The sequence below is a fragment of the Camelina sativa genome, chromosome 4 (assembly GCF_030686135.1).
Source record: "Camelina sativa cultivar CO46 ecotype springtype chromosome 4, ASM3068613v1".
NCBI classification, from domain to species: domain Eukaryota; kingdom Viridiplantae; phylum Streptophyta; class Magnoliopsida; order Brassicales; family Brassicaceae; genus Camelina; species Camelina sativa.
In genome coordinates, this window is record NC_141883.1 from 23445781 (window position 1) to 23473640 (window position 27860).

Here is a 27860-nt window from a genome sequence, read left to right on the forward strand (position 1 = left end):
GTTTCCTGACTTTTGGTGCTGCCACGTCAGCGTATCTTTCTATTTAAGAAGCCTAATTTCCAAAAGTTATCCAATTTCTTTTTTTTTTCTTCTATTTTTGGGCATAATCTTTTAAAAGCCCATTTATTTTGTTTGCCCTAGAAATCTAACCCCTCACTACGAACCTTCGTTCCGTCGTTCTCCGATTTGCGATCTCAATCGTCTCTCTCTTTCTAAATTAAGTTTACCATCGTTATCAAATTAATGGTCGCTACTCCCCCACACCCTTTCACTGCCTCTCCTGTCTTTCATCTCTATAGTAATGGTTTCGTGTTTAATTGTCATTCATGTTAGTTGATGATCTCTCTTTTAATTCAACATCCACTACGCTTTCTTCAATTGCTGTAAGTTTCGGTCCTATATAATGTTGTCGTTTACAATTTCATGTTTCTAAGTCCTATCGAAATAGCCTGAATTCGGGGTGATGTCAATATCGAAGATGAGCAAGCAGTTGCGTCAATCTATCATTCACCCATGTCCATATAAAATATCATGTAAATGTCTCTCTTTTTTTTTTGGTTAAATAAATAGTTTTAATGTTATATATAATCCGACAATTTAACCTGCCTTGAGAATTATTGACGGGAATAATGTCTTTTTTTTAGCAACGACGGGAAAAATAATTCAATAAAGTATAATAAATAAATATTTATTTGAGGTCTTTATTTTTTCCCTAATACTGTAGCTATTTCTTTTCGCAATTTTCTAATTTCATTTATCTTACAAAAATATTTATCTGAGGTCTTTGTTTTAGCAATTTTATAAATTCATTTTTATCATACAAAATTCTCATTTTTTTGAAAAACTGTTTATTTAATATTTTTTTTGTCACAGCTACGGGAAGAGCGGTTTGTTTTCCAGCGGAAAAAAAAACGAACGGGTTTTCCCCATTTGTTGTTGGTTTTTTTTTTCTCGCCTCGATTTGTATTTTTATTTATTTATTTAATTAATTAAGTTTTTTTTTTTGGCAATATTTGTCCAGAGAGGGCTAAAAAGAAAAGACGAGGAGGAAGAAGAAGGAAGCAGCATTATATATCTAAGCATTCTCTGCTCTTTGAGAACCTCTCGCAGCCTCTTTCACCCCAGGTAGGTTTACAAAACCCTAATTTTCTCCTTCTCTTATCTAATTCACCTTTTCTTCTCTCTTCTTTATCGAATCCTCTCCCTAGAAAATCACGAACGATGAAGATGAGAAACGGCTATCCCCGAGCCAATCGAATTACTAAATAAAGCTTTTTGAAACCAAACTTTTTTGTTTTTTTTTTTTTCTGAATGCGTGATTCGATTTCTCTTTTCGATTCATTGATTGTATCTGCACTGTATGTGTGTGTTTGTGTATTGTAGGGTTATTAGTTTTCGCAAAGTGATTGGATGAGCTTGGATGTGGAAGTGAAGCCAGGAGGAGGTTCACTCTTGTTGTTATCATCATCGTCATCGTCATCATCGTTGTTTTCATTGTTGCCGTCATGGCACAGCAACAATCTTCCCGACTCAATCGTCTCCTTACTTTGTTGGACAGTATCCTTTGATTTTTATTTTTTCCTGATTGTTCTTTTGTTACCACCAATACTTTATATGATGCTTCCTATTTTTTTTTTTGTTTTGTTGCGCTTCTTCGTACCCTAATTTTTGAATACTTAGTAGTACATGTTCTCCTTAATTGTATTTTTCCTTTCTAGCTGGTTCAACACAAGCTACTCGGCTAACTGCAGCCAAACAGATCGGTGATATCGCCAAGTCTCATCCTCAGGACTTGAGCTCTCTTCTGAGAAAGGTATACTCATAACCCATGGTTTCCTTTCTATGAACTAGGCTTCTGATAACAGAGATATATGACTGTGGCTATAAGTTAGTTATACTGATTGGACTCACTTAAAATGCTAGTGGAAGTTATATATATAATTGTTATTATGCCATTCTCTCTGGAAATAGTAATTCTTCGTATTTGTTCTAAACCTAGTATTCTGCCCTATGTGCTCGGTATAGGCGGGTAGACAGAATAGACTTTTGATCCAGATGAGTTGAGGCTTACAGAGATAATGTGATGTGTGGTTTAGGATCTGCATTGTGTATGTTCTGCACTATAAATCTCAAAATTATTCTTAGATACAAGGTGTCATCCCCTGTTTGATGGGTTTACTTCTTACATTGTCTTATATATATCACAAGTCCCTGCATGGCTAAGAGGAAGTTGTTTATAGAGCTATACACGAATATGATTTCTAAGAGCGCCTCCTATTGTTTGACAACTAGTTACCATTCATTTTTTAAAAGGCTGCTGTGAAGATTGTTTGAACATACCCAGCAGATCCTTTGTTAGCCCACACTGTTTCTAAAGAATGTCGAAGATAAAGATAAAGAATCTAGTGGGCTTTCAGAATGGAATTTTAAGTAGGGTGACCACCTGCCTATCAATTAATTTCAGGTTTTAACAGCAATTTTAGAGTGTTTCTTTTATGAGATTGAAGTTCAAGTTTTGTTAGGACATCTGGTCTTACTCATAAAATAATATATCTACTCAGGCTAGGGTTTGTGTTCTGGAGACCTTGTTTCTGCTGCTTTTTAGATATCATACATAAATATTCCCTCTTGGCATTATAGTTTAGGTATACATCTTTCTAAACTGCTATGTCGTTCTTTACATCAGATTTTTCTTTTGTTCCTTTGGCTTAACTCAAATTTTCCGGGAATTAGGTTTTGCATCACCTCCGTAGTAAAAAGTGGGATACGAGGGTTGCTGCTGCTCATGCTATTGGTGCCATTGTTCTGAATGTCAAGCATACTTCATTGAGTGAACTGTTAAATTCTTTAGCAACGAAGTTGGGTGAGGCCGGGATGTCTGATAATGTAGATGAAGTGGTGGCTTTGCGCAATCTTCAGTCCAAAATTCTAGCAAATGCGCCCTTCAGAAGGTTATTAATAGCTCTGTTACCGAATACTTATGTTTTTTTATCATCTACTATCAAGACTTCTTAGCTGGATTATTAGATGTCTTTGTCATGTTAAGGTTTCCCGATGTCTTTTAATGTCTCTAACTTTTGGCATGTGCTAACAGCTTTGAGATGAATAAGGTTTTAGAGTTTGGCGCTTTGTTGGCATCTGGTGGACAGGTAATTTATCATTTTCCATTGTTCACTTGTCTAGGTTATTCTGTAAGATTTCACCGTTTATCTCCGATGTAATTTCTTCATTGATATCTTGTCTTTAGGCCTTAGCAAACATCTTTGTGGAATTACATTTTTTTCTCTCTTAATTCGTTTGGAGTAACTAGGCCACTGGATGACATCTGGTTAGATTCTTTGAAGTGTTTGGGTTTAGTTAAGTTCTTTCGGCATCACAAAGAAACATGTTGGATAGTTGCTACATTGGAATTCTATTAGATTTTGTTGTTGAGGATCACAGCATTAGCATGATTGAAACTATAAGCGGGCTTTGGGCTTTATTCATCAAAAATAAGCTTTGTCAGCTGCACTCTGTAGAATTTGTTTTCTACAGTTTCATTATTTGGCATCCTTGAAATTCTGTGACTTGGTTTGTAACTAACTGTTTCAACACTATCTGTTGATGCAATATGATATCTTACATTCGTTCTTTTTCTTTGAATTTATGGTTTAGGGGAGCATGTGAAACCTTCTGTTATTGCTCCCTTTATCCTTGCCATTTTTTTCTCCTCAAAATTTGTTGTTAGCAATTATTAGCAATTTCCGACTTGAAGAAACTGTTTTTGTTGCAGGAGTACGACATTTTGAATGACAATTCCAAGAATCCAAGGGATCGAGTTGCTCGTCAGAAAAAGAATCTCCGGCGACGTCTAGGTCAATAGCTTGTCTCCTTCTCTATTAATCAATTTCCATGGGGAAGTGTTATTATTGTCCAATTGCATGACATGTGATATACCAGGGTAGATTAAATGTATGAATTAAGCGTAAACCCATTTGTCTGAGTCTATTATATCACTAATATATTTGTATCTACTCATTCTTTGTGAATTTGACTCTGTTCTAAATATTATATGTTTTACTTGATTGATGCATCTATTGAACATACTTCTGACAATTTATGAACAGGTTTGGACATGTGTGAGCAGTTTATGGATGTCAATGAAATGATTGGAGATGAGGATCTTATTGAGCAGAAGTCCAGTGTTCCTGCGAATGGGGTTGGAAACAGATTATATGCAAACTATTCTCCACATCATATTCAACAATACGTTTCAAGAATGGTTCCCCGTGTCAATTCTAGGAGGCCAAGCGCAAGGGAATTGAATTTACTGAAACGAAAAGCAAAAATAAGCTCAAAAGATCAAGCTAAAGGTAGCTGCGAAGTAGCAGATGTTGAGATGCCATCGTCTCATGTTGCCTCAACCTCAAAAGGAATTTTGTCCGACTCAATGGAGTCTAACAAGGTATTTGGATAATGTATACTCATAATGACGGATAACCAACTTGCAGAATGTTAGTACAGCTTTCAGCCCTTTGTTAATGTGTTGGTTTTTTAAATGACGGACATAAGACTTGAGTTGTACCAACAAGAAGTCGTAGTAGTAGATGAAAGATTCAATATTGACTATGCTGCTTTCTCTTAGGTGTACAATCTCTGACGAATGTACTAGTCCAAATTTTGTTAGCAACAAACGTCAAGCTGCGTAGGGAATGGTCTTATTAGAATTCTAGCACTTCTTGATTTTGGCGGATCATATTTCCTACTGTCTTATACTCCTGTATGTGGTACTTGAAATTTCGTAGGCAGACATTGGGAATGAGGATGATATTGAGCCTGATGGGGATGGAAAATGGCCTTTCCACAGTTTTGTTGAGCAACTTATTCTTGACATGTTTGACCCGGGTAAGGTTTATGTACTTCTGCTGTTTACAATTTACCTTTTTTCACTTATTGAGTTCTAGTTAAGTTGGCTAATAATCTGATAATGTATTCAGCATGGGAGATCCGCCATGGAAGTGTAATGGCTTTAAGAGAAATATTAATGCTTCATGGTGGTTCTGCTGGAGTGTCAACAACAGAGTTTAGCTCAGATGATGGGTTTGAGTTGAAAGAAGTCTTGAATAAAGTAACACGAGAAAGAGAAATCGACTTGAATATGGAGGTTTCAGAAAGTGAGCTTGAGCCAGTTCGAAAAAGACCTAAGATTGAGGAGGATCCATCAAAATCATACAATGTTTTGGAAGTTATTGAGGGTGACTACGATATTAATTTTAAAGATGAAGATGCTGAGTTCTTAATACCACCAGTGAAGGTCAATGGTCAAACTAACTCCAGTACTGTGAAAGTGGAACCTCAATCTTCTTTTGATGGCTCGTCATCTCACACTGAAATAAACAATGTGGCAGAGGTTAACAATCATTTTGAAGATAAGAGTTTTATTGAGGAACCTGTTATACCTAAGCATCAGGAAGAAAATCTCGAAGTGTTGAATTTGGTTAAACAAGCTAGGCATTCTTGGATAAAAAATTTTGAATTTCTCCAGGATTGCACCATTCGTTTCTTATGTGTGCTGTCACTTGATCGGTAAGACTTTGGTATTTTATCCTAGATTTTCTTTTCCATGTTTAGCTGTTTCTGCTTCATAGCAACTATCGTAGCACGATTGTTTTAAAAGGTTCTTATATTGGATGAGATTTGGTTGGTCATTTCCTAGTTAATGATTATCTTTCTCTCTACTGCAGATTTGGGGATTACATTTCTGATCAGGTAGTTGCTCCTGTGCGGGAAGCTTGTGCCCAAGCACTTGGTGCTACTTTTAAATACATGAGTCCCTCGTTGATTTATGAGACATTAAATATTTTGCTTCAGATGCAGGTAATATTTATCATTTCTTTTTTAACCTACTCAAACTAAGAAGCTTGTTGCGGTCTTTATAAGCTATAAAACTGTTTAGTAATCTTTAGCATATATATTTTTTCAGCGCCGGCCTGAATGGGAAATTCGTCATGGAAGTCTTTTGGGCATCAAGTACTTGGTTGCTGTGAGACAGGTAAAATTCCAGCGCGTGGTTGCTAAATTTTTTTGGAATACTGGAAAATGACATTTTTACAGTCTTGTTTTAACGTTTTTTCGTGTCTGGAGAACTTTTGTTTTTTCTATCTATCATGATATGTAGTAGTTTTAATATTTCTGAGGCTCTGTGTAGTTGACTTGACTTGTTCTTGGTTTGTAGAGATGCATGTCCAGTGTTAGCTTTTCTTTCTCATTTTCCCCTTATTTTTCCTTTTGCAGGAAATGCTCCAAGATTTGCTTGGCTATATTCTTCCGGCGTGTAAAGCTGGGTTAGAGGATTGTGACGATGATGTGCGAGCAGTTGCCGCTGATGCTCTTATACCGGCAGCAGCTGCTATTGTCTCTTTGAGAGGACAGACATTACTCTCCATCGTCATGCTACTGTGGGATATTTTGCTTGAATTGGATGACTTAAGTCCATCAACCAGCAGGTAAGCAAGTGTAAAATTAGTATTCTAGCCTTTTCACGATCCGAAATCCTTTTTTTTCTGGGTATTTGGAGTCTTCTGAACGAGATCAATTTTGAATCAGTAAAATTTTCTTGCAGTGTTATGAACCTCCTGGCAGAAATCTATTCCCAAGATGACATGATCCTGGTGATGCACAAGGAATTATCAGTAGGGGAGGAACAAAATATTGACCTCAATGGAATGGGTCATGTCGAGAGTTTTGGAGAAAGAAGAGATGTCAAGGAAAGCCCTTACGCATTATCAGCTTTAGCCCCTAGGTTGTGGCCATTTACAAGGCACGACATCACATCGGTTCGATTTTCCGCTATTCGAACTCTGGTAGGTTTTTATTGTTTATTTAGGATAAAATCTCTCTTAGTGCTTGCTGTCTATATTTGAAGCCACTTGCATGATTTACATGCATCTTACGCCTTGAGTTTCTCTGGCCTATCAAATTGAGATGCAAATCCCTTTTGTTTACTTCGAAATACACTTTATTTTATGTCCCTTCCATATGCTTATAGCGTGGTTTCCTCAATTTCCCCCTGGCAGGAACGACTTCTTGAAGCTGGATGCAGAAAGAACATTTCTGAGCAGTCTAAAAGTTCTTTTTGGCCAGCTTCTATTTTAGGGGATACCCTGAGGATCGTCTTTCAAAATCTTTTGCTTGAATCAACTGAGGAGATTCTGGAGTGTTCGGAGAGAGTGTGGAGACTGTTGGTTCAGGTACTTAGTAATGAAATGTTGCTTTTAAACACTTGTAAATTTTTTCCATGCCTTTTTTTTGTCCTTCTTCTTCTTCACCCGTAGAACTAAATGATCTTCGTTCTTAGTTTGCATTGAACTAAAAACTATAGAGTAGGTTTCCGATTTGCATGGTTACATGTGGTATATCTTCTTACGGTTACATGTGGTATATCTTCTTGATATGTAAGATTTAGGTATTAAGTTCCACAATGATTAGAATGTGTTTGCATCTGAACCCTTTTCTTATAGTAGCTGATGCCTTTTACTTTCAAAAGTTTACCCAGAGGCAATGCTCTTAATGGCAGGAAGGTACATGTCAGATGTTGTGAGAATCATGTTGCTGGTTGCCTAGGAAATTTGAGTTGTGTAGTATCTCTACCTGAAAACGTGTTATCGTTATTATTTTTTCGTTGTTTCGACGTTTAAATGTTAAGACCAGCCTAATTTTTTCGTATATGGACCTAGATTATCTCTCATTTTTCTTCTTATTCAGTGCCCAGTGGATGATTTAGAAGATGCTGCAAAATCTTACATGGCTTCGTGGATAGAACTTGCAGCTACTCCTTATGGCTCCACATTGGATCCTACAAAAATGTTTTGGCCAGTAGCTCTCCCTCGTAAGAGTCATTTCAAAGCTGCTGCTAAGATGAAAGCTGTTAAACTTGAGAATGAAGCTTCCAGCATTCTGGGTTTTGATTATGCAAGAAGCTCTCCTTCCCTTGAAAAACATGAAGATGCTTCTGCCAAGTCCACGAAAATTATCGTCGGCTCAGATATGGAGATGTCAGTGACCCGCACCCGGGTAGTTACAGCATCTGCATTAGGTATCTTTGCATCCCGATTGAGAGAGGGTTCAGTGCAGTTTGTGGTAGATCCACTGAGTAGTACTCTTACTTCTTTGTCTGGTGTTCAGCGCCAGGTATGCATCTCTATGTCTGTATCTCGTTATCTCTCTATCACTAGACATGTATTGCATGTTTTGAACTAAACCGTTGGCTTTGCAGGTTGCGTCCATTGTGCTTATCTCTTGGTTCAGAGAAACTAAATGCAAGGTCCCTTCTGATGGAAGTGGAAGTTTGCCTGAGTTTCCTAGTCCTCTTAAAAAATGGCTCCTAGATTTGTTAGCTTGCTCAGATCCTGCTTTCCCCACTAAAGACAAACTTCTTCCTTATGCTGAGCTCTCAAGAACATACACTAAAATGAGGAATGAAGCTTCTCAGTTGTTACATACAGTTGAAACCTGCCATCGTTTTGATAAGTTATTATCAACGAATAAACTCAATGTGGAGAGCGTGAGTGCAGATGAGACAATTGAGTTTGCATCAGCACTAGCTTTGTGGAACAAAGAAAGTGCTGGAAATGAATCCTTCGAAAAACAAGTTTTTGAAGTTGTGGAGTCATCTAGGCAACAGCTTTTAAATACTGCTGGTTATTTAAAGTGTGTCCAGGTACATTGGCATCTCTTTTTATATGATTCATGTGCTATTTCAAATCTTCTTCTGCTAGATTGTCATAAGTCATGTAAATTACTCGTTTCAATTTCTCAAGATTGAACCTTATTTATCCTATTTCTGGTTTATGTTTATGCAGAGTAATCTACATATTACTGTCACATCCCTGATCGCTGCTGCAGTTGTTTGGATGTCAGAATTTCCTGCTAGACTTAATCCAATAATCTTGCCGCTGATGGCTTCAATAAAAAGAGAGCAGGTAGCAACTAAAATCTAAATGTTTGTTCATGTTCGCTGAACTGAATACTGACTGATTCTGTTCTTTTTCAAGGAACAAATACTACAGCAAATAGCTGCAGAGGCTCTTGCAGAGCTCATTGCTTACTGCGTAGATCGGAAGCCAAGCCCCAATGACAAGTTACTCAAGAATATATGTAGCTTGACGTGCATGGATCCTTGCGAAACACCTCAAGCTAGCATTATTAGCTCTATGGATATTGTTGATGATATGGATTTTCTGTCCTCGCGGAACAACGCAGGAAAACAAAAGGCAAAAGTCGTGTTGGCTGGTAGCGAAGATAGGTCTAAAGTTGAGGGTTTTATCACAAGGAGAGGATCTGAACTTGCGTTGAAGCATTTAAGCTTGAAATTTGGTGGTTTCTTGTTTGACAAACTTCCAAAATTGTGGGAGTGCCTCACTGAGGTTCTTGTTCCTGGAATTCCTGCAGATAAACAGAATTTTGACCTCAAAATAGAATCTATTTCAGATCCACAGGTCCTGATAAACAACATCCAGGTATACCAAGTGAAGTGCTTTACTTGCATTATTTGAACATTTAGTTAAAGGGATAGGCCAAAAAACAAAGCTTAATATTGAATATGCAGAGCCGTAACTTGGTGTACTTTTGTTCTCTATGTTTTCCAGGTGGTACGTTCAATAGCACCAGTGATGGAAGAAACATTGAAACCTAGACTGCTCAGTCTCCTGCCTTGTATTTTCAAATGCGTTCGCCATTCTCATGTGGCTGTTAGATTGGCTGCTTCTAGATGTGTTATGACAATGGCTAAATCAATGACAGAAGATGTCATGGCAGCAGTAGTGGAAAATGCTATTCCAATGTTGGGAGATTTGACATGCATTAATGCTAGACAAGGTTCAGGAATGCTTATTGGTTTGCTTGTACAAGGACTGGGTGTAGAACTGGTTCCGTATTCTCCTTTATTGGTTGTTCCCCTCCTGAGATGCATGAGCGATGTTGACAGTTCAGTCAGGCAGAGTGTGACACGTAGCTTTGCTGCTCTTGTACCTATGCTTCCTTTAGCACGTGGTGTTCCCCCTCCTGTGGGTTTGAGCGAAGATCTATCTAGCAATGCAGAGGATGCAAAATTTTTGGAGCAGTTACTTGACAACTCCCATATAGATGATTACAAGCTTTGCACTGAGTTAAAAGTTCAATTAAGAAGGTAATTTAGTCTTAGATTAAATGAAAGTTTATTCTCTGTTCTGAATGTCTTAGTCATTCAAGGTTTATGTGTTGTTTTTCTGATTTGGTCATTTCACTGGCATTTTTTCCTGTTTATTTTATTTTTATTTTTATTTTTCTGGGTATTCCCAGTTGCATCTAAACAATATTGAGGGTTTGGTTTGTGAGGAATAGTAGGACATTGAACTTATCGTTAGCGTGAGCAGGGTAGAATTCGCGAAATTCGGTCTTGTCTTCACCCGGTTCTTGGGGGATAGGATTAGACGTATTCCATCATGTAAATCAATGCTCTGTATTGTTGATTTGAATTGAGAGGGAGCTGTATTGCTTTCATATCATCCTGGAATATTTATCAGTTTTCTGTTTTCAGGTATCAACAAGAAGGAATCAATTGGTTAGGATTTCTGAAACGTTTTAAGCTCCATGGAATTCTCTGTGATGATATGGGGCTTGGTAAGACGCTTCAAGCATCTGCAATTGTGGCATCTGATGCAGCAGAGCGTCGCGGTTCAACAGATGAACCAGATGTTTTTCCATCTATAATTGTTTGCCCATCAACATTAGTTGGCCATTGGGCATTTGAAATTGAGAAGTATATCGACCTTTCTCTGCTGAGCGTGTTGCAGTATGTTGGCTCTGCTCAAGACCGCGTTTCTCTCCGTGAACAGTTCAACAACCACAATGTCATTATAACATCTTATGATGTGGTCCGCAAGGATGTTGATTATCTGACACAGTTTTCATGGAACTACTGTATCCTGGATGAAGGACACATAATAAAGAATGCTAAATCTAAAATTACTTCAGCAGTAAAACAATTGAAGGCCCAGCACCGGCTTATCCTCAGTGGAACACCAATACAGGTTACATTGGAGTGCTCAACTAAAGTTTAATTTGCGTTCTTTTATCTTGAGTGATATTGTTTCCTTTTTTGCAGAATAATATCATGGAGCTGTGGTCCCTTTTTGACTTCTTGATGCCTGGATTTCTTGGGACAGAGAGACAGGTAGCGCTTATTCATATTTCCTGCTTTTATGTTGTCACAAATTACCAATTTTCAAGGTCACTTTTGAATGCTGTTTGGAAGAAGTATTTTTGGATTTTTGTTGTTGTCATGAACGAGAAATGTGTTTCTTTATTGGGCAGTTTCAAGCATCTTATGGAAAACCGTTGCTGGCAGCTAGAGATCCTAAATGCTCTGCTAAGGATGCTGAAGCGGGTGTATTAGCAATGGAAGCACTCCATAAGCAGGTAATGCACTCCATAAGAAGCACTCATCGTTTCCGGCTTTTTATGTTTCCTTGCAATTATTGAGAAATGGTAACATCATTACCTGATAACATCTTCGTATCATGTAGGTTATGCCATTCTTACTCCGACGTACGAAAGAAGAAGTCCTCTCTGATTTGCCAGAAAAAATAATTCAGGACAGATACTGTGACCTTAGTCCTGTCCAGTTGAAGCTTTATGAGCAATTTTCTGGTTCAAGTGCTAAGCAAGAAATATCTAGTATCATAAAAGTTGATGGGTCAGCAGATTCCGGAAATGCTGATGTTGCGCCAACAAAATCATCCACACACGTTTTCCAGGTATAGTATTGTTGCTGCACTGAAGGGAACATCAATAATTATATTCACTCCCATTTATCACCTTTATAGTATGGGGAGACCTGATTTATGTTTGGGTTTTAATTTTCCAGGCACTGCAGTACCTGCTTAAACTCTGCAGTCATCCGCTTCTTGTTCTTGGCGATAAGGTTACAGAGCCGCTAGCTTCTGATTTGTCAGCAATGATAAATGGATGTTCGGACATAATCACTGAGCTTCATAAAGTACAACACTCTCCAAAGCTTGTTGCTCTCCAGGAAATTTTAGAAGAATGTGGAATAGGTTCTGATGCTTCCAATTCAGATGGCACTCTTAGTGTAGGCCAGCACAGAGTTCTGATATTTGCACAGCACAAAGTACATATCGATTATCCTACATCTCTAATTTCTTCCATTGTAAGATTGACCAAGATCTAAGTATGTTATTTATGCAGGCTTTGCTGGATATCATTGAAAAAGACTTGTTTCAAGCCCACATGAAAAGGCAAGTTGAAGTTGTGAAATTTAATCTTTTTATTGTCAGCCTAGTTTTATTGTCAGTAGTCTCCTAATTTTTGACTTGAAAAGTCTAAAAACTGATCAGCCTTTTTCGCTTAAGTTGGTTTTTGCTTAACTTGTTTGTTGTAATTCCATATTCCTCTCTTAATTTATATCCTTAAATCTGGCTTCTTCAATATGTTTGCTCATCTGTTTTACCTTATTCTAAAAGCAGTGTCACATATATGCGACTAGATGGTTCAGTTGTACCGGAGAAGAGGTTTGAGATTGTGAAGGCCTTTAATTCAGATCCTACAATTGATGTTCTGCTCCTGACAACACATGGTATGCTTTCTCCGACAATGAAGTTATGCTATCTAAAGTAGATCTTCTGACCAAGTTATAACTGAATAACTTCTTTTTGCTCCTTCAGTTGGCGGGCTTGGGTTGAATCTGACCTCTGCTGACACACTTGTATTTATGGAGCATGATTGGAATCCAATGCGTGATCATCAGGTAGAGGATGTATATTTTTCTTTGGCTTTCTGCCATGTAATTGGTCGAATTTCACTTGGCAAGGAGGAAGAATGTCCCATCTCTTACAGTTAAAATGCAAAAAATGAAGAATATCTGGGACACACGACGATGGTTTATTTTTTTTATTGGGTTTGCTAATAGAGGTGAACAAAATGTGGCAGGCGATGGACAGAGCGCATAGATTGGGACAGAAAAGAGTTGTAAATGTACACCGTCTCATTATGCGTGGCACACTTGAAGAGAAAGTGATGAGTCTCCAAAGATTTAAAGTGTCGGTTGCCAATACGGTAATCAATGCTGAGAATGCGAGTATGAAGACAATGAACACTGATCAGTTACTTGACTTATTTGCTTCAGCTGAAACTTCGAAAAAGGTAAACCATTTTATATGATAGAGCAAGTCTCTAAACTGAAGAAGCAGATTGGTATCCTCAATAATCGTGTCTTTATTGTAGGGTGGTGCATCTTCGAAGAAGGGATCAGAGGATAATGATCAGATTAGTGGAACTGGAAAAGGACTGAAGGCAATTCTAGGAAACTTAGAAGAACTGTGGGATCAATCACAGTACACAGAAGAGTACAACCTTAGCCAGTTCTTAGTTAAGCTTAACGGATAATAGCCAAAAAAGTGAAGAATTTGTGTACATATTTATTCAGCTCGATTCAGGAGAACCCAACAGTTTTGACGTTCCAAACACATAAAAGGTTACATCCACCCTCTCTTTTTTTGTCTCCAGTTGTTTTCTTGCCAATCTTTTTGGATTTATAAAGAAGAAATGATTTTAAATGATAAAAGGAGAAAACGAGAAAAGAGAGAGATTGGAGACACTGAGTCGTTAGTTTTGGCAATACGACCGGTCTAATGTTTGTGACCGCCAAAGTAGTTTTTGTAGTGATTCTGATCGTGTAAATACGCTTTTAACCAGCAGCAGCTTTTCCTCTTCAGTTTCAGCTTTTTAAGTCAAGTTTATGTGACAAGTCTTCTTCTACTTTTTCTCTGTTACCTTTGTTTTGTCGGTGTTCCAAGTCCAAAAGCATAAAACAGGGTAAAAAGGAAAAGCATCATCATCACTCTTTGAGTAATTGACAAATCTCTCCAAACCCAATTAAGCTTTAGCTCTTGAACCAATATAGTTTTCACGAATTAGCTTAACCAACTTCTGTGTGGTTTCAATGGTTGAAAGCTTCATCTTCGAAATGAGGGATGAGATTATCATTGGAGTTTTTCCACTGCGGTTAGATCATGATTGGGAAATTGTTTTCACACGCTTCGAAGATTAGTCAGATTTTTCCGATTATATATCAAAATGACAAACGAATTAAACTTGTTTAACCATCATAAAAATATCTCTTGCCCTCTTATGAGTTACATAACACAACCGTTTTCGTTTTGTTTTTAAATTAAATCTAAAAGTAGGAGAAAAACATAGCAACACCTGATCGACAATCTGACTCTCTATATACACAACAAATTCACAACAACAGTTTTTGTTTTTTTTTTTTCACAAAGTGAGCCTAGAAAGATAAATCAGTCAAGAATGTCAGAGCAAAGAAAACACGAGATGAGACTTGGATCACCAAATTTCATGAGCAAGTCAAGATACTGCATAGCTTCTTGAGGAGTAAGACCTTCTAGTAGGAAATCAAAGGAATCAGAATGAGTTCCTCTCATAACTTCCAATCCTTGATTCATCAGTTTCTTATGCTTCTCTTTCCCCATTTCTGCAGCTTCCACCATTGGCAACAAATCTTTCTCTTCCTCTTCAAAATGTGCTTTACACATCATCTGCTTTTAAACAAACAAAAAAACTCAATCACTACAAGAACATACAAAAACAAGTTTAAAAAGATTAGTGCTTTTTTTTGTTATTTTAACTCGCCTGCAATGACTTGAAACGAGAAGCAAGACTAATAAGAGCTTCTGAACAAATCCCAGAATCCAAAACTCCAATTGATTTGATATCTTCTTTGATCCCATTCATCTTCGGTAACTCTCTCCCATGTTCCTCATTCGCACTTTTACACATCCCTACACACACACAAATCAGAATCACAAATCAGAATCAGAATCTGACAATGAAAATTCCAAAAAACAAACTCAAAATCCCTAAAAAAAATTCAAAAACCTCGATCAACAGATTCGAGAACAGGGAACAAGATTCTCTCTTCCATCTGAGCGTGTTCAACCATAAGCTCTTGTAAATGAGTATAGCTCTTTGCGAATTTCCTAATCTCCATCTTCGGAGTACCAACCGACGGATCCACAGCTCTTTTACCACCACGCGCCGCCAGATCCTCCGACCATCTCAACATCCTCTCGATATGCCAAAGCATGCTCCTGTGCTGTAGCCAAATCACTCTCACTATCAACGGAGTGTCTTCGTCGAAACCTTCGAGATTGAACTTCCAAATCATCAGACGCGGCTCCGGGAACTTATCCTCGATGTAACGGAGAAGAACCTCCTGAGATCCCGACACCGTCTCGGATCCGACTTGAATCGTCGGCTTTTGGTCTTCTGAAGGGACGAAACGGAGCGGTACTTTCTTGTGAAGGAGAGCGAATCGGAGATACGACGTCACCAGACTGTTTGGAGGTCCGAACAGTCTCACTGTAGCGGCGAAGCTCACCGTCGCCGCCGTTTCAGTTTTCGTGGCGATGGGGATTCTCGGGGCTGAAACGACGGCGGCGCCGTCGGAAGAAGGAGGAGGTTTGACGACGAGGTCGAACGGTGAGATCTCAGCCGTGGATTTAGTGGAGCTGGAGAAGCAAGTTCCCATTGGTTTTTTTTTTGTTTTGGGGGAGAGTGCAGGAAACGTGAGAAACGAAATCTAGAATCTAGATACGAAGAAGAAGATGACGAAATCGAGAAAGAGAGAAGAAGAAGTTGGAGTGAATTGCAAGAAATTGAAAGTGAGAAGAAGAAGAAGAAAGGTGTCACGCCATTATCATATTATTGCCTTTAAGCTTTTTTTTTTTAGAGAACAAAACAATGAATCAGAGAATTATGAGATTATTCAGTTCTCTCTCTATTTTAAAAGACTTTCCCAATTTTGTATTTATTTTTTTCTTGACCAAAACCAAAAACACAAATAAATAAATTACTACTATAAAAAACGATTTCGATTTCAATTCTTTGGGACTTTATAATGGATCAACTGTGGAGTGTCGACATGTCATATATATATATTTAAAATGGTTGATTAGCTTCTATAATAGTACTTACCTACAATACAATACAATACATAAACCCAAACTGATTAATTTAGTAAAAAATTATTTCTGCTTTAAGTGTTGTTTTGATTCGTAGATAAACCCCACTTTATGAGAATTGAGGATAAGAAAAAAAATAGTATATGTTTTTCTTTTATGGGTTTGAGATTCTTCTTTGAATATTTTTTTTTTGTTTATGCGCCACCCTATTTATTTCTTTTTTCCCTTTTTAATGAGATCTGGGTGTAATTAAAATTCAGAATTGGCATCTTGTATGTAAAATTTATCTAATCAATTTTGGAGGATCTCTCTAATTGCGAGATCATACATGTCTCTTGTTGAAGAATATCTCTTCTTGATATTAAAATTAATTGTAATTAGTTTAGATCCACGCTACGCCGCATGATACTTTTTATAACTATCTATTTTTAGATATATTGAATTGTTGAAAATATAATTTTTTAGAGAATCGGATTAACACTATGGTTTATACAATGATAAGATAGAAAATGGATTAATAAAATAAAAATAAAGAAATCTCAAATTTAAAATGACTTATAAATATTTACATTCAAATCGGATAGACTTAAATACTTAATTGTATAAATAGTCTAACTAACTCTAATATATGTTCTGTTTTGTTTTCTTAACCTTTTGTGGGAGATATATTATTAATATAGTTTGAATTTGTGATGTACTTTTGTAGTTTATACAAATTTAATCACATAATTGTTATATAGTGTTTTTTTATGGTTAAAAAAATTATTATCAAGCATAATTTATTATATTGGTTTAGCATTCTTAAACTGCAATCTCAAAAACAAACCTTCCAAAAACTTAATTCCAGATAAAACAAAACAAAAGCAACTATGCCATGGATATGAACTCACATATTCAATTTGATATCAAACTACAATTTAGTTCATAAAATAACTCAATAATAGATCTAAAACAAACATCATTGAGCTAAATCCTATAGTTTCATACCAAAGCTGCTGTATTAATTCATAATCTTCAATCATCTAACAAAGAAATATTTCGAAAGTGACAAATTTCTCTTCTACCCTCGAATCAAGGCGAATACCGAATTCATAACGAGATTCAATAGGGAAAACTCAAAACTTCTCTTCTACCCAAAACCACGAACACAAAGATAAATCAGAAAAAAAAAACTCATAAAAAAGTCTTAGATTCGGAGATGGCAGCATATTTTATTTTCGACATGATCCACCATCTCGGCTTTTGCTTAACTCGATAGAATTCGAATCGAAAAAAAATAGAAAAAGACAGCTGTTAGAAGGGGGAATTTTTTTATTTAGGTTTGTTATGTCTTTTTCTTTTAATTATTTGAGAAAGATATATGAACTTGAAAAATATACGTTAATATTGATTTTCTTTTTTAATTGGGCTGGGCTGGACATGTATGTTTTGTATGTTTTAATTAAAATAGCAGACTTGTAAACAAAAATATGTGAGAGACATAGTAGTGGAACATAATTCAATTTCTATTGGCAGTACATGATCAGTTGTATTAATTCTTATATTTTGATTGATTAACTGTTTTAATTGATGTGTCAACAGTATCAGCTTCAAAATTGAGGCTGATATGTTAGAAGATAAGAGCAACACATTCTAGTTTTATCGTATTGATTTGGAAACCAGTTCTTGTTATATTTCAAAATCAAGTTATACTTTTCTTAGTTTTGAGATAATGATTCCATTTTTTTTTAGTATGTTTGATTTAGATCTATCCTAGATATCACTCTTGGACTTGGTGTTCTCATGCATATATCCAAATTCTCCTTCCATAATTTCCATTTCCTAGCATTCACACATGCACATTCCTATATTTAAAACGGGGTTATAACAACCATGGTATTAGCATCTTCTTGATTATAGTATTAATAGTTTCACGCAATGAACACACTGTCTTGATGAATTGTTTATATCAAGATATAAGCAGTATTACGTACGCAACCACACTTTTGGTAATAAGTCTTTTATTACATTCAGTGTAACTCTAATGCGCCTCATGTGTAAACACTGTACCTGAATATTTATCGATTATTGGATAGATAGAACCCTAATACTATCAATTATATATATACTCATTTTCACCTTAATTTGCTTTAGTTGTTCCTTCAAACCTGAAGAGTGAAGACCATACGAAATTGTACGTATATCTAAATCTAAATTAAAGACTAAAAAAGTAATTAATTTCAAACATTTCTATGATTCTGTTGATGTATTAAAATGGTTTTCGACCCCATGCAACTATATCACTAAAGACCGACCGCACTTACTAGTGCATACCGTCGAAGTCCGACGGATTATGTGGTACCAAGTAGTATGTGTTTTATCTTTGGTTTGCTTGCTTCTCTTTGTTATCAATCAGGTCCCATGTTTACTTTAATCATTCACATATTGAAAATTAAAAAAAAAATCATAACCTTCCACAAAAATTCATAAGCTTCTTAAAAATTGATTGGTTCTAGTTTGATAAGATTATAAGATATACCTTTATGATAAACCGCTTTATAAACGAGAGATATCAAGAGAAACGGTGTAAAAAACAAGTACCAGACATGACTTTTGTTACTTTTTTTTGTTCCTCCCATGTGATTTAACCTACTTACCTCACCTTTACGCTTCGCCTTTTGCTCTTTGCTCCATCATCCAAAGGGTTAAAAGGCTTTATGAGAACATTCTAATACGCTTTTGGATTACCTTGTTTTTATTTCTCTTCCTAGAAACTAAGTACCTATAATAATGTCCTTGTTCCTTAATATATCGGTCGAAGCCTAAAATGACTTTAAGCTATGTAACAAGGGCATAACTGCATAGGATACTACACATGTCCTGAAGACCACCACAAATAAAGAAAATTGCTGATCGCATGTGGGAGATGATGACGGCAACTTGAAAACAAAAACAGTTTTTTTCGATTTATATATAGCATGTGGGAGATGATGACGATGATATGTTATTATAAGTTCCTCCATGTACAAACATGAGCATGCGTTTTATGTGTTACCACACACAGATACAAAGCAAGCCAAACATCATGATGAACATTTAAAACCTCCACAAGCAACAACCCAAACGATGAGAATAAAGGAGAAAACAGCACCAGCCACCATCAGCTTCATCTGCAGACTCTGTAACCACATCTTCCTTCTTAACTGCCTCCCTTGTCTCTGGAAGCTATCCGCCTGGAACTGTAGGTTCTCCGTTTTGTCAACCAGAAGTTCGATCTTCTCTCCTCTGTCCAGAACCTGTGTTTCACAGCAACAAGAGAACCATCAAAACAAAGCCTGCATCACCTCATCGTTACTTTGTTTGCTTAACCTTTCCCAGCACCAAAAAACTGAATTTTCTTTAAACTTAATGGCAGTTACTTTGTTTCTAACATTATTGACCTCAAACAAAAAGCAAATAGAAACATAATCTATAGCAAAAAGTGACAGATGATATTTCGTCTTGCATCAGTACTATAGCGCAATCCATTCCTTCCGATGATGAGAAGCAGGGGGTTTATGCTAAATGATCCTATTTAGACATCCTGACTAAATTCTTATGGAGATGTATATGAACCAAGCAGGTCAAACGGCATCAGAGGGGTCTGGAAATCTACTCAAGCTGCGTGCAATTTCTTACTTTCTAACATGCTTAGATACTCAAGCCCAATATGTCACAATTTTAAACGGCTACAGGGATCTTGGCAAGAAAACACAGAGCAATTTGCAAACGATATAACTTATCAAATATAAGTAAATGAAAGAATGGTTGTGAGTAAAGCAATTGATACTTTTATCCAGTAAAACTACCATTTATTTGGTGTCAAAAAGCTCTTGTAGAAGCTATATGGTGTTCAGTATCTTTCCTACAGTACTTTTCTGTTGTTGCAGTATCATGTGGATATAAATTGCTACCACCTTAAACTAAAAGTGCAAGTTCGGCATGCAACTGTTAGTTAAAATGTCTCAGTTTGTTCATCTTTTCCTATAACGACAAAGCCCAAAGGCATACCTTCTCAATGTTGTCCATCATGATCCCCTTGACCTCAGTTATTTGGGCCTTCAACTTCGATAGTTTGCTCATCTCTTCTGGATGGGTCATACAATACTGCATATGCTCCTTAAGTATAGGCCTATTACAGAGAAAAGAAAAGATTTCAGAACATAGCTGCAATGCTAAAAAATGGCTAATATCAGATAGTTATGGATATAGACAAACCCGAACTCCCTGTCAAGATTGTATGCAATGCTAAACCGATCTCCAAACAAATCCTCATCTTCATCATCATCAGCAAGAGGATGTCGCTCATCGTTCTTTATACTCGCCTCATACCGCTTATTAAAGTCTTCCTTGACCCGTTCAAGAAACACGAAAGGTACACTTCTTCCGGTGGACTCATCAGCAACCACAAGAAACACTATAATATATACACACACAATCACAAAGCATCATCAAACCAGAAGATTAAAAGAGCTTCAAGTCTTCAGACTAACTAACAAGTATTAAGTTAGGGAAACATACCAAAACCATTGTCAATAAGGAAATTAAAAGTGTGACCATCGCAAGAGTAAGTGTACTTGCTGCTATTAGTGGGCAGCTTCTGAAGACATTGAACTGCTAAGGTGCTAAAGTTGCCAGAGTAAGGAGTATGCTCCGCTAGAACAACAGTTCCTTTAGCAACGAAGCTATAAATCAAACCCTTTTGACTCATTTCTTATAGGAACTCGTGAATCCAAAGAAGTCAACCAAAAACCACAATCAGATCTGAAATACAAAACCAAACACAGAATCATAATCCAGAAAAATAATGGGAATAACAATTCAATTATTATTATGTAAAATCCAGATAAAACCCTAAAAAACCCAGAGATAAGGGAACTAAAGATCGCAACATCGGGAGAGCAAGTACTGATGAGCGATCCAAAATTGAGAATAGATTACCACTAATCAGAAAACGTGTTCTGATGCTTCGATTTTGGTTGAAAAAAAAATCGACGCAAATTACAAAGATCGGCGCTATTTTAGTCGCGGAAGAGAGAAGCATAGAGATAAAAGAACGGAGAAGACGAAATTGAAGGAGAAATCAAACAAAGCATACATAGCAGCAGAACAAAGATGGAACGTAGAGAGAGAGAGAGAGAGAGAGAGAGAGAGAGAGAGAGGAGTACCTTGAGAGACTTGGTTGGCTTGGTGATGAAGGGATTAGGCTCAAATTCTCAGGAATTGCTAGAGAGAGAGAGAGAGAGAGATGTGCTAATATCAGAAGATGATGATGATGAAAATGGGCATTATTTAATTTTAATGCTCTGATTAGTTCTCTTAATCACAAAAGCTTACGTACATCATACTTTGGTTTGATTGTTTCCGGTTTCGGTTCTCGGTTTACGAAAATAGCGAGTTAAATCTGAAACCATCATGTCTATTTCGCCTCGGTTTGGTTTAGCTATTTCCGGTTTGATTTCGTTTCATATTGTTAAATCCGCAAATCACAAATGAGAATTGATGAAAACGTACACGCAAAACAAAGTTGAAAATCTAAACGATAATGTTTCAATATCAAATACTTTTTCCAAATCCAAAAGATGCAAAGTATTAGATGAACCAAAAACTGAAAAAAGCAGAGCAAAGTTTGGAGTAAAGTAGCAGCACAAACTGGAAAACACACCAAAAAACACATAGTGACTGCACTACACTGCTTTCAAAAAGTGATCCCAAACGCTTTCAGACAATCTTTCAGCATGTCTGAAACACACTTCTTCTCCACATTTTCCTCCTGAAAATTTGTAAACATAACTTGTTGAACATCACTACAACTCAATTCTAGAAGCATGAATTTAAAAAACGTTACCTTTACTAGTATAGTGCTCAAGGCTTTAACTTTGAGTTCAACTTCTCTTGTGGTTTCTCCAACTCCACTTCTGAAATCATATCTGTCAGCCTCTATGATCTGAAGCTTGAGAGTTTGGTTTCTGTATGTAGTAGTTACGGTATGCCAAACGCCACAGACATTGTATCGATCCGCAGCAGAAGATTTCCCTAGAGGCCACTTTAACCCACCTTTCACATTTGCATCTATCACCGCTGAATCCGTCAATTCTTTAAGATTCTTAATCTCATTCTCCTGGATACAGTCAAAGATCCATGTTTCACATTTTCAAACTATACCACTTTGTTTTGGATACTATGTATGGAATAGATAAAAGTAAAAACTCACAGAGAGATTGGTTAATGTCCTTTTTGAGTCAACCATCAACCTCATGTCAAGTTCTTGACCAAGGCATGAGACGTCAAGAATTAAGTGCCTCAAAACATTAAGGTCAGCCTGATGAACAAGAAAACGGAAGTTTCATAATCATGTCTGAAAGTACTGAAAATGTGGAAAGAGAGAAGAGGGAGGAACTTGCCTTGTACATATTAAGTCGTTTATGTTGATGGTCCACCTTACATCTACATTAGATGGTTACATCAGGACGAGTGTTGTCTAATACCTGAAAAACCAAACCTCAAAATTTTCAAATAATGAAACCAGAGACAGACGTACGTTCTATTATCAGGTACAACAACGAAAAAACCACACCTTCACGAGATACAACTCCTTGGTCTTTTCAACACAAAATCCCATATCAGGTACAGCTCCATACTCAATGTTTTCCACATAAGACTTTGGGACATTTGTTTGGAAAGATTTCTTCAATTTATTCAATGTCCTCACTTCAACCAACGGACCATCTCTTACGGTTTCTGATGATCCATATAATAAAGTGTTTGTGCTAGGTTGCATTTTTGATCTATGCTCACTGCACCAATTTGATAAGGTCGAAACGATAAACGTAAAACTACATTAGTCAAATTATTAAATAACCATGGCATGCACAAGACAAAAAACTAACCGTACACCATATAAGAAAATTGAGGAAAGAGTCTTTTTACCTATGGAACAAAACTTTCCCAAATCGAGCGATCAGTCTGAGTTTGACTTTGACATCCTCAGATCCATAACGTAGCAGCATCTTCTTTGCCCTACCAAACCCTAATATAAGATCATCCTCCACCTTCGCTGCTACCCATAACCATGGATTTTCCGGTTTTATGTAATCGCTCTTCGTTAAGATTACCAGAGATATTTTGTCTGCGTCTCTCCTCCATTCTGAAGAAACGGGCACAAGTTGGAAGCTGTCGTCGCCATTTGAACCAACGAGAAGCAATCTTGAAATCCACTCGTCCGCGTAGATTATTGTTCTATCTCTACTCCAGAGGTTTTTATTGGGTTTTGTTGGAAGAGAAGTTGGAACAGGGGATGCAACGTTTTCATGTCGTTAATGTGGTGGAACGTAAGGCATCTCTGAAAATAATGATATGATACGAAAAATATTAAGCCTTGATTCCAAACGAAAAAATCAAGTCTCTAAGCAACGATCAAGAGAAGAAGAAACGAAATCGTACCTTTTTTATAGCTCAATAAGCTGTTTATACGCACAAGTCACAAGAAGATGGAAACTGGAAAGACGCAGTGAACTGAAGTGGAAGAGACGAGACGGTTCGGTCTCTTTAATTATCACTAGCTAGCTTTCTTTACTCTTGGTCTTGGAAATGTACAAAATATATATATATATTTTTTTTGAATTTCCCAGTTTTCATATCAAGAATAAACCGATAAAGAAAATGAAAGTCTAGTGAGAGCATTTTCATCTTATGAGTCTTGATATTTTGGAACTCTCTTATACAGTATATTCTTTTGAAAAAGGCTAGGGAACTTTTGAGCAATTAAAATAGTTTCTTTTCAACCAAAACATGTTCATCTTAGATTCTACAGTTTCCTTGCCAACAAAAAAAAAATTCTACAGTTTTAAATATAGAAATCAAATTGTTGACCGGAGAAATATATATAGGATTGCAACATAAAAATATATATTGAATTCAAAATCTTAAACCCAAACGATAACATTTGATTTAAAATATAATCCAAAAGATATGTGAATATTCCCACAAAATATAGATGAGCCAAAATCTGAAAAAAGCAACAAAGTTTGGAGCAAGTAGAACAAACTGAAAGGGAAAAACACAAGACAAACAAAGTGACAACACTACATTTCTTTCAAAAAGTAATCCCAAACTGCTTTCAGACAATCTTTCAGCATGTCTGAAACACATTTCTTCTCCACATTTTCCTCCTGAAATTGTAAACATAATAACTATTGTCACTTGTTGACCATCACTATAATTAGAAGAACATGTCTTAGAAAAAAAAAGAGGAAGATCTTACCTTTAGTAGTATAGTGCTCAAAGCTTTTAATTTGATATTCACTTCCCTTGAGGTACCTCCAATTCCAGTACGGAAATCATATCGATCAGCCTCTCGAATTTGAAGCCTCAGAGTCTGGTTTTATGTACGTAGTAGTTACAGTATGCCAAACACCACAAACCCTATATCGATCCGCGCAAGAATTTTGCCCAAGCGGCCACCTTAACCCACCTGTCACAGTTGGATCTATCTCCGCTAAATCGGTCAATTCTTTAAGACTCTTAATCTCATTCTCCTGGATACAATCAAAGAGGCATATTTCACATCTTAACATATATCACCTGTTTAATATGTCATTCATCTCATTTTCTTGGATACTAAGTATGGAATATACAAAGTCAACTCACAGAGAGATTGGTTAATGTCCCTTTTGAGTCAACTAGCAACCTCATGTCAAGATCTTGATCAAGGCATGAGACGTCAAGATTTAAGTGCCTCAAAGCATTAAGCTCAGCCTGAATAAAAAAACAAACAAAAGCTTCAATATGATTCTCTGAAAATGTGGCAAGAGAGAAGACGAAAAAGACTTACCTTGTAAAAGTTGAGTCGTTTATGTTGTTGGTCCACCATACATTTACACGAGATGGTTATATCAGGACGAGTGATGTCTGATACCTAATTATGAAAACCAGAAACCAAGCCTCAAAAATCTTTAAAACTAAATTATAAACACAAATAATGAATCTTACAAAACTTAATTAAACCACCTTCACGTGATACAACTCCTTGGGTTCTTCAACACAAAATCCAATATTGTGTACAACTCCATACCCAATGCTCTCGAAATAAGACTTTGGGACATTTGTACGAAACGTTTTCTTCAATTTTTCCAATATGCATTGAGATAACGGACCATCTGTTAGACTTAGAGCTTCTGATGAACTAACACTGCATCAATTTGATAAGTTTGGAACTGGTAAACTCGTTTATTCGACATAGCAAAAAAAAAATGACTCAATTAACGAGGAAATGCCCAAACCATAGAGTCCCTAACTCCTTATGCCTAAAATGATTATTTAACATGATAGCTCCTCTAGCTAACCGACGCAACTATAGATTCCAAGCTTTCAACACATTACATTAATGCTCTTAGACCAACAAAAGTCTTATTACTAACCAACCATGTAAAACAGAGTTAGTTGTGTGTGTGTGTGTATGTCTGTCTGAGAAAGTAAATGGAATAAAAATTAAGGAAAAGTAAAAAGTTGTTTTCCATGGGTAAAACAACTTTTCCAAATCGAGCGATCAGTCTGGGTTTGACATCCTCTGATCCATAACGTAGCAACGTCTTCTTTGCCCTATCAAATCCCATTATAAGATCGTCTTCCACCTTCTCTGTTACCCACAACCATGGAGTTTCCAGTTTTCCAATCTCACTCTTCGCTAAGATTACCAAAGACTTTTCTTCAGTGTCTTTCCTCCATAATGAAGAAACAGGCACCAGTTGAATGTTGTTGTCCTCTGATTCTGAACGAACGAGAAACCATCTAGAAATGCAATCCTTCGCGTAGATGATCTTTGTATTAGCACTCCCGAGGCTTTTACTAAGCTTCGGACGTAGAGAAGGTGGAACAGAGGATGCTCTCATTCCTACATTTTCATGCCGTTTATGTGGTGGTACGTAAGACATAATCTCTGAATAAAAAAAACATATACTAGAAAAAATTAAACCTTAATGCCAAAACAAAAAGCATGTGTCCGAGCCACGAGTATGAGAAGAAGTAACAAAAAAAGCGTACCTTTTTAACAGCTCAAGTACCTGTTTAGATACTCACATGAAGAACAAGGATCACAGAAGAGGAAACAGAAAAGGCGCAGTGTAACTGAAGTGGAAGAGACGTGACGGTTTGGTTTATTTATCAGTAGCACTTTAGTCTTGGAAATGTGCATAATATTAAATTTAACATACATATCATGATGACTCATAAAGTCTAATTAGAACAGTTTCATTTTCTGATTAAAAAAAAATCTCTTTTCTTCTATAAAATTTGTATGAAAAAATTGTAGCAAAAATAGTTGGTTGTATTCTATGCAATTCAAATACTAAACTCATTATTCTGCTGGTAACTAGTAATATGCTGAGGAGGAACAAAATAATAACTAGTAAGCAAACAATAACAATATCTTTTAAATTTTTATTCAATATTAAATAAATCAGATTTCAATGAAAAATACTAATATTACTTTTAACTTTTAATGTGTATATAATGAATTTTACATTTGATTTTAAAACAAAATTTGTGAATTGAATTTATATATTTTGTATTAAATATTAGCTATTAATATTAACCTAAAAATAAATTTTAAGAGTAAATTAAAATATTTTTAGTTTTTGTATAAACACCTCTTAACTTTATTTTACTATTCATACAATTTTCAAATAAAGCTTTAGAATTAATTTAACATGGAATTCATTCCAAAATAGTTTTTCAAATATTTATCTAGATCATTGTTTAGGTCGTTTGAAATCTAACTAGTATTGTTAGAAAATTTAAACAACATAAACCAAAATTCAAGTAATTATTTTTAAATTATCTCTACTGTAAAAATGTTTTGAAATTTTTTTGATCAAATGTTTTTATTTGTCAGCCCAAATTTTACCTTAGTTTATTAAAAAAAACTGATTTTTTTTTCAAATCAAAAATTTAACCTACTGCAAAAGATACATTAACTGTTTTGTCGACAAAAAAAAAGAAATATTAACTGTTTTAAACACAGTTTAGACTATTGTCGAGGTAGTTGTTAGACGTTACATGTCAACCATAACGATTATTTTGTATTTTTTAGATTATATATTAACTATATATGTGTGGACCGTTTTAAACGACTATCAACATTCGTGTGTCTGCTTCGATCATATGTAAAGTTAACTGATAAAAAGTAGATCCTCTAACTTTACATATGTTTTAATTATATATTTTATATGCACCTTTTAGATCGGTACGTGCTAGTAATCTGACAATTTTAGTACTTTATTTATTTTAATTTAACATTAAATACGATAAGCTTTTAGATCGGTACGTGTGAGTAATATGACAATTTTTATTTTATATATTATAATTAAGCATTTTATACAATAACTTTTTAGATCGATATGTGCTAATCATTTGACATTTTTTTTACTTTACATGTTCTAATTAGGTATCTTATACGATAAGCATTATATCAACACTTATTAATCATCCAAAGATTTGTTTCTAAACACTGGATACATCCCACTTACAGTATAATACAGCTCACTCGAGATACGTTATAACTAATATGAAGTGTTTAAGGAAAATATATACGAATATGAGAATAAAGAGATTTATAATTTTAATAGGTAAAATTAACACATTGACAACTCATACACACAAATTTTAAAAGTAGACAAAATTATTCAACTTTATTTTTTTTGCGAAATTTGTTTCTTTTATAGAATTAAACCAAAACATATTTATTTTTAATTGCAGAAAATTGAGTGTATAATTAAAATTGTTGACCAAAAAAAATTATAGTATTGAAAGAAAAAAAAATTAAGATAT

The 27860-nt window shown here is 35.8% G+C and overlaps 3 protein-coding genes and 2 pseudogenes across 6 annotated transcripts; 1 reads left to right on the plus strand and 4 right to left on the minus strand.

Moving 5' to 3' along the window:
* The first annotated feature begins 884 nt into the window (after nt 1–884).
* On the plus strand, nt 885–13783 carry LOC104784059 (TATA-binding protein-associated factor BTAF1). Its single transcript, XM_087511446.1, has 29 exons — nt 885–1125; nt 1384–1557; nt 1719–1813; nt 2734–2951; nt 3095–3149; nt 3773–3854; nt 4107–4444; nt 4785–4884; nt 4977–5565; nt 5724–5856; nt 5963–6031; nt 6274–6485; nt 6602–6842; nt 7056–7229; nt 7744–8169; nt 8255–8698; nt 8841–8960; nt 9033–9497; nt 9627–10165; nt 10556–11048; nt 11123–11191; nt 11332–11436; nt 11544–11774; nt 11885–12148; nt 12226–12275; nt 12504–12613; nt 12702–12784; nt 12967–13179; nt 13261–13783. The coding sequence occupies exons 2-29, from the start codon at nt 1506–1508 to the stop codon at nt 13420–13422; spliced, it is 6132 nt and encodes a 2043-aa protein (XP_087367572.1). The 5' UTR covers nt 885–1125; nt 1384–1505; the 3' UTR covers nt 13423–13783.
* Nucleotides 13784–14113: 330 nt separating this feature from the next.
* Nucleotides 14114–15959, minus strand: LOC104781295 (uncharacterized). The gene is made up of 3 exons (XM_010505927.3): nt 14932–15959; nt 14686–14834; nt 14114–14591 (listed from the first exon to the last, which is right to left on the minus strand). The coding sequence occupies exons 1-3, from the start codon at nt 15581–15583 to the stop codon at nt 14334–14336; spliced, it is 1059 nt and encodes a 352-aa protein (XP_010504229.2). The 5' UTR covers nt 15584–15959; the 3' UTR covers nt 14114–14333.
* A 2976-nt stretch (nt 15960–18935) lies between these two features.
* On the minus strand, nt 18936–21405 carry LOC104781296 (vesicle-associated membrane protein 727). Of its 2 annotated transcripts, none has more exons than XM_010505928.2 (5): nt 21203–21405; nt 20556–20798; nt 20253–20451; nt 20046–20166; nt 18936–19291 (listed from the first exon to the last, which is right to left on the minus strand). In XM_010505928.2, the coding sequence occupies exons 2-5, from the start codon at nt 20743–20745 to the stop codon at nt 19079–19081; spliced, it is 723 nt and encodes a 240-aa protein (XP_010504230.1). In that variant the 5' UTR covers nt 20746–20798; nt 21203–21405; the 3' UTR covers nt 18936–19078. The 2 variants fall into 2 exon arrangements, with proteins under 2 accessions (XP_010504230.1, XP_010504231.1); XM_010505929.3 differs by having other exon boundaries at nt 20976–21218.
* A 204-nt stretch (nt 21406–21609) lies between these two features.
* On the minus strand, nt 21610–23374 carry LOC104784060 (uncharacterized; annotated as a pseudogene). Its single transcript, XR_015597486.1, has 6 exons — nt 22974–23374; nt 22612–22765; nt 22475–22522; nt 22249–22356; nt 21883–22155; nt 21610–21807 (listed from the first exon to the last, which is right to left on the minus strand). The product of XR_015597486.1 is annotated as an uncharacterized LOC104784060 (transcript).
* A 655-nt stretch (nt 23375–24029) lies between these two features.
* Nucleotides 24030–26033, minus strand: LOC104781297 (uncharacterized; annotated as a pseudogene). The gene is made up of 6 exons (XR_015597485.1): nt 25569–26033; nt 25044–25203; nt 24868–24951; nt 24684–24791; nt 24298–24571; nt 24030–24205 (listed from the first exon to the last, which is right to left on the minus strand). The product of XR_015597485.1 is annotated as an uncharacterized LOC104781297 (transcript).
* Between the last annotated feature and the right edge of the window lie 1827 nt (nt 26034–27860).

What these genes read in the sequence shown, in the direction of transcription:
- LOC104781296 (XM_010505928.2), bottom strand. Translation starts at nt 20,745, where the DNA reads ATGAGTCAAAAGGGTTTGATTTATAGCTTCGTTGCTAAAGGAACTGTT. An exon ending in CCTTATTGACAATGGTTTTG is followed by an intron (nt 20,452 to 20,555) that starts GTATGTTTCCCT and finishes TATATATTATAG; the next exon opens with TGTTTCTTGTGGTTGCTGAT. An exon ending in AATCTTGACAGGGAGTTCGG is followed by an intron (nt 20,167 to 20,252) that starts GTTTGTCTATAT and finishes TCTCTGTAATAG; the next exon opens with GCCTATACTTAAGGAGCATA.
- LOC104781295 (XM_010505927.3), bottom strand. Translation starts at nt 15,583, where the DNA reads ATGGGAACTTGCTTCTCCAGCTCCACTAAATCCACGGCTGAGATCTCA. An exon ending in TCTCGAATCTGTTGATCGAG is followed by an intron (nt 14,835 to 14,931) that starts GTTTTTGAATTT and finishes GTGTGTGTGTAG; the next exon opens with GGATGTGTAAAAGTGCGAAT. An exon ending in CTCGTTTCAAGTCATTGCAG is followed by an intron (nt 14,592 to 14,685) that starts GCGAGTTAAAAT and finishes GTTTAAAAGCAG; the next exon opens with ATGATGTGTAAAGCACATTT.
- LOC104784059 (XM_087511446.1), top strand. Translation starts at nt 1,506, where the DNA reads ATGGCACAGCAACAATCTTCCCGACTCAATCGTCTCCTTACTTTGTTG. An exon ending in TCTTGACATGTTTGACCCGG is followed by an intron (nt 4,885 to 4,976) that starts GTAAGGTTTATG and finishes TAATGTATTCAG; the next exon opens with CATGGGAGATCCGCCATGGA. An exon ending in CAGCTGAAACTTCGAAAAAG is followed by an intron (nt 13,180 to 13,260) that starts GTAAACCATTTT and finishes TCTTTATTGTAG; the next exon opens with GGTGGTGCATCTTCGAAGAA.